The 11,848-nt window shown below is 38.8% G+C and overlaps 1 protein-coding gene across 1 annotated transcript in view; it reads left to right on the top strand.

Annotated features, from left to right (window-relative positions):
• The first annotated feature begins 223 nt into the window (after window positions 1–223).
• Window positions 224–11,848, top strand: part of SLC6A11 (solute carrier family 6 member 11) — a 106,506-nt gene continuing 94,881 nt past the window's right edge. The window contains exons 1-5 of the mRNA XM_005229911.4: window positions 224–454; window positions 921–1,151; window positions 5,210–5,344; window positions 5,507–5,647; window positions 7,089–7,179. Coding sequence (XP_005229968.1) covers window positions 932–1,151; window positions 5,210–5,344; window positions 5,507–5,647; window positions 7,089–7,179 — 587 coding nt within the window. The 5' untranslated portion in view covers window positions 224–454; window positions 921–931. The remainder of the gene's footprint in view (window positions 455–920; window positions 1,152–5,209; window positions 5,345–5,506; window positions 5,648–7,088; window positions 7,180–11,848) is intronic.

The raw sequence follows: 11,848 nt of genomic DNA, 5'->3' as shown, positions 1-11,848 counted from the left end.
CGGGGCTGGGGACCGCCCGGTGCTTAGCCCTGGTTGCCTGGCGCGGGGCGGGGGCGGCTCGGGCGGTGATGCTGGGTGGAGGAGGAGGAGGGGGGAGCTGGCGGGACAGCCTGAGGTGGGCGGAGGGGGGAGGCGGTGTTATACCATCGCGCCGGGGAAGGCTGAGCATTTGCAAATTCCGGCTTCGCAAGGCGGGGAGCATCCTGTCCCCGCCGGCCGGCAGGGCAGCAGCCGCAGACCAGGACGACGCTTCCCGGCTCCTGCTCTCCTACCGCTGCCCGCGGTATCCCGCCTCCCCCTGCCCGCCGCGGCCGCTGCCCGCCGGCGCCTGCCCTGCCCCGCGCCTCCCGTGCGAGGAGCGAGGAGCGGAGCGCGGGGAGGTCCGCTGGGAGCCCGGCACTGAGCCACAGACCCTGTCCCTCGCCCAGCCGCGCAGGCACGGGCAGAGCCCTGGGTGAGTAGTCTGGCAGCTCCCCTAGTCCTCCAGGCAGGGCAGAACCATTCAGGCCCCCTTCTCCACATCCCTTTCTTCTGCTCTCGGTTGTGTGCCTGGAAGGTGCAGCTGATCGCTGCCCTCTGGTAGGTTGGTCAAGCTGGGATCCTGGCTTGGGGAGGGATTTTTGAAAGGCTTCACTGTCTGCTCCTTAAAACAACGTCATTCTACTAAGTTACCTGTCTTCACTTGGAAATCTTCGTCTCCTTCCCTCCCTATCCATAACCTTGTAAAATTTTTTCATCCTTCCTTTTCCTTTTTTCTTTTACAACTTTTCCAGCCTTACAGAGTTGCCTCCTTCACTTTCACCTGCAAATTTACATAGGTAATAAGCCAACAATAGGCTGCAGGGCTTCTTTAGTCATTGAAGGTTATTACTAACAAGTGGCTCAAAACATCTGTATGTTTTTCTTTTGTTCTCCCCTAGGCTGAACAGTCATGACAGCTGAAAAGACTATTCCTATAATTAATGGCAAGCCAGACGATGCTTTGGACCCAGAAGCCTCAAGTACCAACCTCGTCCACAGTAATGATAAGAAAGTTCATGAAAGAGGCCACTGGAACAATAAGGTTGAATTTGTGCTTTCTGTGGCAGGGGAGATTATTGGGTTGGGAAATGTTTGGAGATTCCCGTATCTTTGCTACAAGAATGGAGGAGGTAAGATGGCATCATCATATGTTGATTTACAGCTTGCTATAAACATGTGGGAAATAAACAGTTAAGAATGTTTTACAGTGATTTCTTGAATGAATAAGAGGTATGTGTTCAGGATTTCGGTGTATATGTGGATAGAGCAGTATTAAGCATCTGACAAGTAAGGAAAAAATATTTTGTTTCTCTTTCTTTCTCCTCCCAAATATTGTGTGACTTACTTTCACAAGTTTCTTTTATGTTAGTAAATTTACATCTTTTTTTCTCTAAGATTTTTGATGTGGAAGGAGCCAGTGTTCTATCATAGTAGTAGTGTGTTTTCTTCTGCATATGAATACAGACCCACGCATACTTTAATAAGTTTGTCTGATGTAGAAAATAATGGAACAGTTTATTTTTCACAACGGTGTACTTTGGAGAGGATGAATGTTGGTTTTGATACTGCTACAAAAAATACTTTCATTTCTTTGTCATGTGAAAATTTCTTTAATTCAACCATACTTTTTTTCTTATTTCTTCCTAAATCACTACAGTGAGGTAGGGGAAGATGTAAAAGCTGCCTGTTACTCAAAGAGGAGAGAAAGCACCATAAAATTTAGAATACAAATATTATTTGAGAGAGAAAGAGCAGACTTAACTTCTACAAAAGTGCAACATGTGGCATGTATTGGTTATAGTTATGCATACACAATGAAAGGTATGTGATGGTTAAGAATAAGCATATCAGCAGTGACTTGCAAAGCAGTGAGGGGAGGAAAGAAAAGTAAATAAAAAATTTGGTTTAGAATTCTGTGGACTGGATTCAACGTTCTCCTCCCTTAAGGCCTGAATCAGTGTTATAGAAGCTTATGCCTACACTACCTGTTATGGGTAGGGAGAAAATCAGTATTTTCAGTGGCTGATATGCAAAGATCTGTTCTCTAATGGGTTTGCGGGCTAACAGTTCTGTGTCAAACATCTTTCCCTTGTCCCTCAAAAACTAGGCATGGTTGTCTGAACTCGGGTGGTTTTGGCCCAGTTTGTCTGCTGGTTCTGTAAGGCTGATACTGCTGTGGAAGATCTGTTTATGGTTTGTGGCTCCTTTCATTGCATAGCTGTGCTTTGGCAAAACTAAGATGACAAGAATTCGCCTGTTTTCAGAATGATGCTACCAAGTACTGCTGTTAGTACATAAATATTAATATGCTGGATATGATATGCAGAACAGTTTCTTGTTGATTGTCAAAGCTTTCACAGAGAAATTTTGGCAGAGAAAAAGATAGAAATATTTTTTCAGTATATAATGAAGATTTCCTTGTTCATACAGTAACCTTTATGTGCCCATTTGCATATAAATATGCTAGGTTGTCAAAATGTGAAGCTATAATTTTTAAGGCTATAACATTAAGTGGAAAAAATTTCTAACCTTTTTTTTTTTTTGGTGATTTGGTGAAAAAGTAATTACTTAAATATCATACTTAATCACCACTCTATTCCTTAAGAATAGAATTAATGTGTGTATGGTTTATTTGGTCATGTCCTGGACCATGGGAAATTTGCCATTGACTTCAACTTTATTCAGTGAAGACTTGGTCTATGACCCGCGTTTTTGTAACTCTCTGGAACACCCTGCTGGAATTAGACCAGGGTTGGACTTGTTTGATACATCAGATGTAAATACTGAAAACTACTTAGTGTGTGGTAAGTGAAGACAATGGTAAGATATGAGCTAGTTATTTCCTAACTTGCTAGATACAGAACAAACCTAGAAGCAGTAGTATGGAACTCCTGAGGTCTGATGCTCTCTGGTACTTACTCCAAGTCATAACAGGTAGTGTAGGCATAAGCTTCTATAAATTTACTTTGTTCTTATGGATATTTAATGGGTCTTTTTAGGAAAATTAATTTCTTTGCATGCTTGGAATTAGGTGTATCTTGGCATATGGTCTCTTTGCAAGCTGGGAAACCTGGTGTCCTCTAATTTTCGTGATGTATACCTGTTGTAGGACAGTGTTGGAAAAATAGTTAAAGCTAGTAATTTCAACAAGTTGCCATGCTTAACTTGCAATGGTTGTGTGCATGAGCAGGCCAGGCGGGATTTGATACTGGTCAGCAGTTCACCCAGCATTTAAGATTTCGTTTGAACCGTTTGCACAGCAAATCATGCAGAGAAAGCATGTTTTAGATGCAAGGATTCCATTCTTTGTGAAATCCACTTGTGTTGCTTGAGATGCAGCTGAGATTCATCTATAGGCAAACTGCCTAGCTGAAGGAAGACACTACTCGTGAAGAGATCTCTTTTGATGTGCTGGGTCTGAAGACAGAAACTTCAAGTCAAAGCAGCTGTGTTTAGTTGTCTCACCTTTCTAATCAAAGTGCCTAAAGCATAATAATTCATAAACCTGATTGTTGCAGGTCGTGGGTGTGTTCTGGTGTTTGGGTTTTGGTGTGGTTTTTTTGTTGCCTTTTTTTTAACAAACATTATGAACAGGATGCCTGTTTGCCTTGTAGTTGTAGAAATTTTCCTGAAGTATATTCAGAAATACTTTGTTCATTGTTACTATTCTGATGGAGATTTAATATTGGAGAGGTAACTATTAAGGTGCCGTTCATCAACGATCAAATTGACCTTCAGGACTCCTGTTGACGGAAGAAAATGCTACTATTGCTAGTGCCGTAAAGAACTGATCAATGTATGCAGTGATGGACACCATTGTAAAGCACATCTTCCTAGGAGAAAATGCATCCACCAAAACTTTCATGTGTTTAGCGTAACTTGTGTTGATTTAAAATGGAATGAATGATGGGATGCTTACGTCATTTCATGGGAGCTTTAAATGAAGTTATTTAGTGGTGTGGGATTATTTGTTTGTGAGCAAGTAGGTTGAGGCCTGCATACAAACATTTTATATGTTGTACTAAGCTTTATTCTCATAACTTAGGCAGTTAACACTGTAATTTTCATCCAATTTCAGGTAAATTATTCTGTACAGCACTTTGCTGTGCTAGTCTGCCTGGTTAAACCAGCAAAACTTTCTTGGTGTAAGTAAAAATGGCAGAATGAGTTATTTTCTGCTTTCTTCTCAGTATTTATTTATTTATTTCCTTGTTTCAGTCTAAACCAATTGGTTTAGTTGCTTGCTTTCCACCTCATCCTTTGACTCATCAGAAAGTCTGAGGATTTGGGGGAATGAGGAAAACCAAATCCTTATATGTTAACAGATTCTCTGTGTAGTCAAAAGGCTGTATTTTATTCCTTATTATTTAGGTTCAATTCTAAACGGATTACCCCAAATCTACCTTATTAGCAAGTGACATTATGCCTAACATATGTATCTTCTCTCATTGCTTTGGCATACTTCACAGCCATGTTTTTTTAGGTGCCATACCTAATAACACTATTAATCATTAAATAATACAATACTACTTCTGTGTGTTAATCGATAAAAAAGGATTACTTGTTGTTGTTGTATACAATGCTTCAGCACTGAATTGTACTATTCAGTGTCTATGCTGGAGTTTACTGTCAGCATCTAACAAAAATGTTGATGTTGTCTTATTTTGCTACAATTTCATATTAATATTTCTAGCTGATAAGGCCAAGCCCTGCTTTCCTGTTCTTGTAAGTAATTCTGAAGTTTATTTCATCATTCCCTTTCAGTGATTCTTATCATCAGGCTTACCCAAATAACATACAAAGGACTTCTTGGTTTTAATTTCCATAATGCTTCTTCATCCCTGCTTTCCTGAGAAAGGCAAGGAAGAGAAGATCGTGTAGACTGACTTGGTGACGATCACAGCGGAGCTATGTGGCTGAGCAACACTGGTCTTTTCTGTGTTTGAGACACACGTGAACAGACTTTAGTCTATACTGAGGAACTTTGATCTTTTTTTGTACAAGACACTGGCTTACAGGTTAACTTTTGATATTTGGGGCAAGGAGTAAACACTTTCTGCACTTTCAGCATCATGCCTGAGTGGTGGCTAATAGGTGATCCTTACTTTATTAAGAAAATTAATTTCTCACTATGCTGTCAAGGAACTGTATTCACTGTAACTAATACCCCCTCAATGTTTACTTGTAGGTGCTTTCCTCATTCCATATGTGGTTTTTTTTATTTGCTGTGGAATACCAGTATTTTTTTTGGAGACGGCCTTGGGGCAGTTTACGAGTGAAGGAGGCATTACATGCTGGAGGAAAGTTTGCCCTCTATTTGAAGGTAACAGTTCTGTGTTCTACTGCAGAAGAATGCATTCAATTTGAAGTAAAATAAAATAAATTGTATCAAAATTGAAGTTAAGATAAAGTGGTAAGCATTGGTTTTTAAAGTACCTGAAAAGTAACTGTTTTCTATTTGTCTCACTTCTTTTTTTTCCTCTAGGCATTGGATATGCTACCCAAGTTATAGAGGCACATCTAAATGTATATTACATCATCATTTTAGCATGGGCTATCTTCTATTTGTTTAACTGCTTTACTACAGAGCTTCCTTGGGCTACCTGTGGGCATGAATGGAATACAGGTATGATGACCTCAGTAGAGATTATTGTTGTACAAATACTTCCAAGTAGTTGGTTAATATATTAAAACATCAGAAACAAAACTGTTCTGGTAGAAAATCTGTGGAAAAGGGCCAATCGCATCACACTGCACCATGATAAAGGAATCCTGGAGTGAAGACTTATTCACACCTTTTTGTTTTCAGTCATTGTATAAGCATTTGTTCCTGCAAAATACAATGTCAGATAGCAGAAGAAGACTTTGGATCTTGTTAATTTTTTAAGATATTCTGGCTAAATCCTAACACTGTCATTGGCAATCATATCTATTCTCATGGAATACAGTAAGTCAATTCTACTGACGAGCTGATGACCTGATGACAGGTTACAATCTTGCTTTTTCACTCTAATGAAATCAGGAGGAGTTTAAATGGAAAGTATTAAATGTGGAACTTCGGATTCACTTTTTTTAATGCCAGTTGTTGAGGGATAATGTTCATCAAGCTACTTCTGAAAATTTAGCCACATAAATAATCCTTACTGCATGCAAAGTAGCCTGTTCCATGAAAGATGAGGTGTGTATTCATAAGGTTTTGCAGTACAGGGCTCTGCATCTGTCCTGATTGATATTTTTATCTGTAATGCTCTACTTGCTGCATGTGAAGATCACAAACATCTATGGGGAGGAATACATACTGATGCCCTTATTTCCGCATTCCTGAAGTCTTTGCATTTGTTTCCTATAGTACTGTCTGATTTCAAATCATGTACCAGTTGTCCTGTCTTTCATGGCTTTTAATAACTGGTCATTATTGTGTTCTTTGAGCAAACTAAAGCTATTTGAAATCTTGCAGTTTAGGTTATGTCAGGGAGCTAGCCGTGGGCCCAATAGATGTGGAAGGCTTCAGTATCAATTTTGGCAACCCTGCAAGGCAGCTTAGTCAATGTTGATCGCTGTTCAAATAGTAAGTGTCAACTTGACAGTGCTGAGCTGCCTTGACCTCCTTTCTCTGTATTGGAGATAATAAAAATAAGCCAGAGTGACTATTCACTTGCCATATTAAGGCAAAGCGGGAACTTGTTGCTGGCAGTATTTCATGAGCCAATTGTTACCATTGGCCATTGAACCAGCAGCTGGAGTAGGAGTATGTTGTAATTCCCAATCGCTTTGGTTTTTCAAAGCATCTTTCTTCTGCCTCAGATGTTTTATGGGTCCTTGCCATTGCAACTGTGCCTTTGGAAAGCGTTGTAGCAGACTGTAGCATACTGCATGGGTAGGATGGGATAGCCTGGGATCCTGGTGATCAAATTAGTGTTACAGAGGGAGGTGCGGCATTTTAGCATACCTAGAAATCCTTTAACCACAGAGAGAAAATGTATTATAGAATAGTAGCTTTACATGATGGACAAGAGGAAATGTACTTGCATGTCAATATAGCAAACTCTGTTTTTGTTCTTTTATAGAAAACTGTGTGGAATTTCAAAAACTTAATATGAGCAACTGCAGTCAAGTCTCTTTACAAAATGCCACTTCTCCAGTGATGGAATTCTGGGAGTAAGTGCAGATAAAATTTATTTTTGACCAGACTATAAGTTATCTTCCAATATTTTGATCATTTACACATGATTAGGTACCTTGTAACCCTATAGCACTTAATGATAAGAGTTCAACTGGGAATTTTCTCATACAGCCAAAGAGAGTCAGGATGAGAGTTTTAACTCTTTTTGTTTTTAGAGGGTACAAGGAAAGGAATTCCATATCCTGAAAGAACATAGAACAAAGTGTGCCACTTAGGAGCTTGGCTCCTGCTGCTGGAGGGAAGAACCTCAAACTCATACTAATGAGGAAGCAGAGGTGAAAGGAAAAGGATGATTTTAAATATTTCTTGGGTTTTTTTCCAGGATGTTTCTTCTTTTAAAGAGCTTGAGAGTTGCACCTTCATCCTTGCTTGAGCTAATTAATACTTTGACTTCTGTATCTCATTATGATTTAAAGGACTATGTGTTAGTTATTCAGGGATAATAATAGGAGAGTTTAACTGTCTCATCTCCTTGCTTCAGATTTCCAGTTAGAGTAACAGAAGACAATTATATGTCTACAAAATACAGTCTGCTTTTGTGGTGACACATATTTTTTCTTACTATAAATATTTAAATTGGTGCATGTGTAGTCACATATTTGTGCCTTGCAGGGTGTAGTGTGTGTTAAGACAGTCATGGAAAAGGAATGTTACTTTAAATACTAAGTCATCTCACAATTCAAAGTGTGTTACAAAATTCTGGCTTACTAAAATTTCTTGCAGGCAGGCCCAGTCTAATCTTGTTAGTTTTATTAAGATAGAGCATTATTCTGAGGCTCTATGTTCAGAGCTCTGTTTTATGTTCGGGACAGCATTAGCTACACTTTGAAAGGGCCATAAATAAAGACTATGCTTGAAGGGACAACTCTACATTGACATATTTTTCTTGAATGTTAGCATATGCTATTGTCTTTGCCTCTGAACCTCTTTTTCTTGCTACATCAGTTACATTAGCCTTCATGGGTGGTAGTTGTTGCTTCAGTAAATAATGTTTTATTTAAAAATGCCCCCCCCCCCAAGCCAAAATAAATCTGAACAAGGCATGAAAATGCATACATTATGTGGTTAAAATTGTAATTTTATTTTCTCTTAAAATTCTCAATAATCGTAACACCTAACACATTAAATCAAAATATACCTGCTCTACCCATTTCCCAGTTAATATTACAGAATAAACAAGAATTTCTGAGGTGGCATCTCTTATTGCTGTGACTTCATAATTTTAACAAAGAGATCTTACGGTTCTTTGGGATAACCAAAACAAAGATTTCATATAATTAGAGTAAATTAACAAAGTATTTTCTCCAGTACTGGCCTTGTTTATTCGCTGTGCTTCTTTGTGTATTCATCAATATTAAAAACTCAGCAATTAATGGTAACTCCAGTTATCCAGAGAAACAGGCAACATTCAGTTGAATTATATGGAGGGTGCAGACTAAGTTTTATATTCTCATGTTTTTAGGATTTTGGTTTTTTTTGTTAGTGCTTATATTTAGACTGTCCAAGTACCCGTGTCAGTGCTATTTTGATGCACACACGGGTGCATTTTAAGCATGTCCCCTTCTCAGAATTCTCTAAAAATGAAGCTAAAAAAAGATTCTATAGCTGAACTTGGATTCCAGTCACAGTGGGCTTTAAATCCTTCAAATTTTGGACAAAATATTTGCCTACCTGATTTTGGTTGAGTTAGGAATGAATTATGAAACTGGAAGAGCTAATCAGATTTAGCCTTTTCTATAACTTGTTTTACAGTCTTGTGTATACAAAGTTGAAAAGACACGCTCCAGAACTTTTAAAATCACAAAACCTGAGATAAGATAAATAAAATAAAGTTATTTATTTGAAACTTCTTTGTTGTGTTGTGGACAAACTTTCCATAATCCTAACAGCGTACTGGCCAAAATGGCTTAAAACATTGAACTTAACTACTTTCCCTGTCTAAGCAAAACTGAAGTTGCATAGCTTTTCACACTTGGAAAATGAATATACTCTCTTCCTCCTGAGGAAGATATTTGCCTTGTTAAAATTTAAGTAGATATGACGTTACATGGCTTCAAAATTCAAAATAGACGTAACAAACTAGTTTAGAGGTGGAACAATGAGCTTTATTAAATATCAGGACTGATTTTACATTAAAATAACTAATTGGAATGAACAGAAGTTTATAATGAAGTTATATATCTTAAATATATTAGACAAATGCACAGTAGAGTTCTTTGTGTATAGATTATGCAGTGCAGATCAGAGTAGTTAATAGGAAGTAAATGTGTTACTAAACTAGTTAATTTGTCCAGGAAGTAATCTTATAGTCTGTAGATGTTATTTCACTTAGCCAGAGGTCTTGTTCACATCGTGTTGCTTTATTCCTTTATAAATTCTGGGGTCATTTATTGTAAGACACTTTTTGAAACAAATAGTAAAAGGAAAATTGATGGGGTAGACTGCACAGAGCAGATACTTCTTGGTATTTTCATAGCTCATGTGGATAGTGTGTGAGAATCTTCAGTCCAATCACAGGACTAAATTCATTTGCATAACGACCAGGTTCCTTACAATTAATTAAGTAGATGCCCGTGAAGGGAAGGGGGAGGCTCTTAAATTTCTTCTGAACAGCCACACCATTCAAAACATTTACGCTTTGCTCTGCAGTGTCAAGTCTGCAATGGAAGTTTCTCAAAGTTGTGGCCACTTAAAGCCCATTTATTGTGTAAGGGGTCAGCTGGGGGAAAAAAGTTTGGGGTTTGTGTTTTTGGTTGGGGTTTTGGTTTTTGTTTTGGTTTTTTGTGTGTGGGTGTTGTTTTTTTTCTGTTAACATCTACTCTTGAGATGACATGTATATTGGAGTGGCAATTATTGTGAATAGTGATCCTATTTGCTTACTGCATATGATCTCATTTACATGTGGAACTAAATACTGCATTTGTAAACTGTCAGCCTGATGTTCTATCTTGCTTTTGATAATCATATTGCATTACCACAGCCTTTTAGAGTATTCACAATATCTGCAAATTTTTTTAATTTATGAAAACCCAAAACCCAATAAAAATGCTTGGGGAAGACTCAGTATTTACACAAATGCACGTTTTAGCAGTGCTATGTGTTTCTTTCAAGCCTAGTGCCCTCAGTCTAAGAGTTAATAACGCTGAGGGCTATACAGGTTGCTATGTATCATGCACCAGACTAGACTGGTATTATGTAAATATCAGCAAAGATTAGTAGCAGGGGCACAAGCTGGATTTGGTTTTGTTCAGGCGCGTGGGAGTAAATGAATACACCGGGCTCGGAAGGATGTCTGCTGGCTTTGAGAAAGAATCTCTTTCTGTCTGTTTTTTCTCCCCATTTAACTAGTACTACTAGGTCTTTTCCATCATCTAGGCTAGAAGGCTCAGCCTTTGTTTATTTGTGACTGGAAGCAAATCAAAATCCTTAGTTGGTTTGAGGACTGCAAATAAAGGCTTCAGTCTCTCTGATACATTTCTAGCTTTTATTGGTTTTGTGGCTTTGGCTACTCCTAAACCCATTGCTGAAGTCAGACAGCAACTTGCCCAACTTGCAGTTATGACTGGGAAGATAACTTTGCAGTACTATGGAGCTTTTCTGGCATGCAGAGTAGTTACATTTCTTCAGGTCTCTGCAGAGGATACTGTTTCCTTGCTACACAAGCAAGTATATTCGCACTTCCTCTGATAATGCAACGTTCTCTACCAGCTTTGATAGCTGGCTTACACAGACAGTGAAGGCCTATTTATTGTTTGTTGGTTTGTTTAAAAAAAAAGAGAAAAAGGAGACTTTAGAGGTAAGTACTGCAGTAGGTCCTATTTTCCTTTTGGTACATTCAGGAGAATCTCATTGTATGTTCAAGGACCTTAAAACTTAATATAATTTTTGAGCCTGTAATTCATATACTTACCTATAGCTATACAGTGAAAATGGTCTGATCCTGCTGGAGGAGCAGCAGGCAACATCTGGGAGTTTGGAGCCTCTTTACTTCTTTTCCTGCTTAGAAATGTCTGTCCCCGTTGGTTTTAAGACTTCATTTGAGTTAGCGGACTTGCCACTGTTGATAACTCTGGGAAAAATTAGGAGGTTAAGGATTTCTTACCTTGCTTACAAAGACATTGCAAGCCATAGCCTTGAGAAGTTTCACATTCCATCTGCATATGCAGTTTTTAAGGTAAGCAGCTGAATTAACTGAAATTCACTTTTTCTTCAAATTGTAATGCCAAATCCAAGGGAGGGGCTTTTTACAAGGGTGTGTAGTGATAGGACAAGCTGGAATGGTTTTAAGATGAAAGAGAATAGATCTAGATTAGATGTTAGGAAGGAATTATTTACTGTGAGGGTGGCAAGATACTGGAACGGGTTGCCCAGAGAAGTTGTGGATATCCCGTCCCCAGCAGTGTTCAAGGCCAGGCTGGACGGGGCTTGGAGCAACCTGGGCTGGTGGGAGGTGTCCCTGTCCGTGGCGGGGGAGTAGAACTGGGTGATCTTTAAGCCCAAACCTGTCTATGCTCCTCTGAAAGAATGACAGGCAAGAGCCTGAAACTTCACTTTTCATTTTATAACAGTGCCCAGCATTCAGAGACTGCCCAGTTAACTACCATTTATGGTGTTTCTCTCATCCTTATCATATAGCTTGATTAA

The sequence above is a fragment of the Falco peregrinus genome, chromosome 5 (assembly GCF_023634155.1).
Source record: "Falco peregrinus isolate bFalPer1 chromosome 5, bFalPer1.pri, whole genome shotgun sequence".
In the NCBI taxonomy this organism is placed as follows: domain Eukaryota; kingdom Metazoa; phylum Chordata; class Aves; order Falconiformes; family Falconidae; genus Falco; species Falco peregrinus.
The sequence above is the reverse complement of the archived record's forward strand: the minus strand, read 5'-3'. Positions and strand labels throughout refer to the sequence as shown.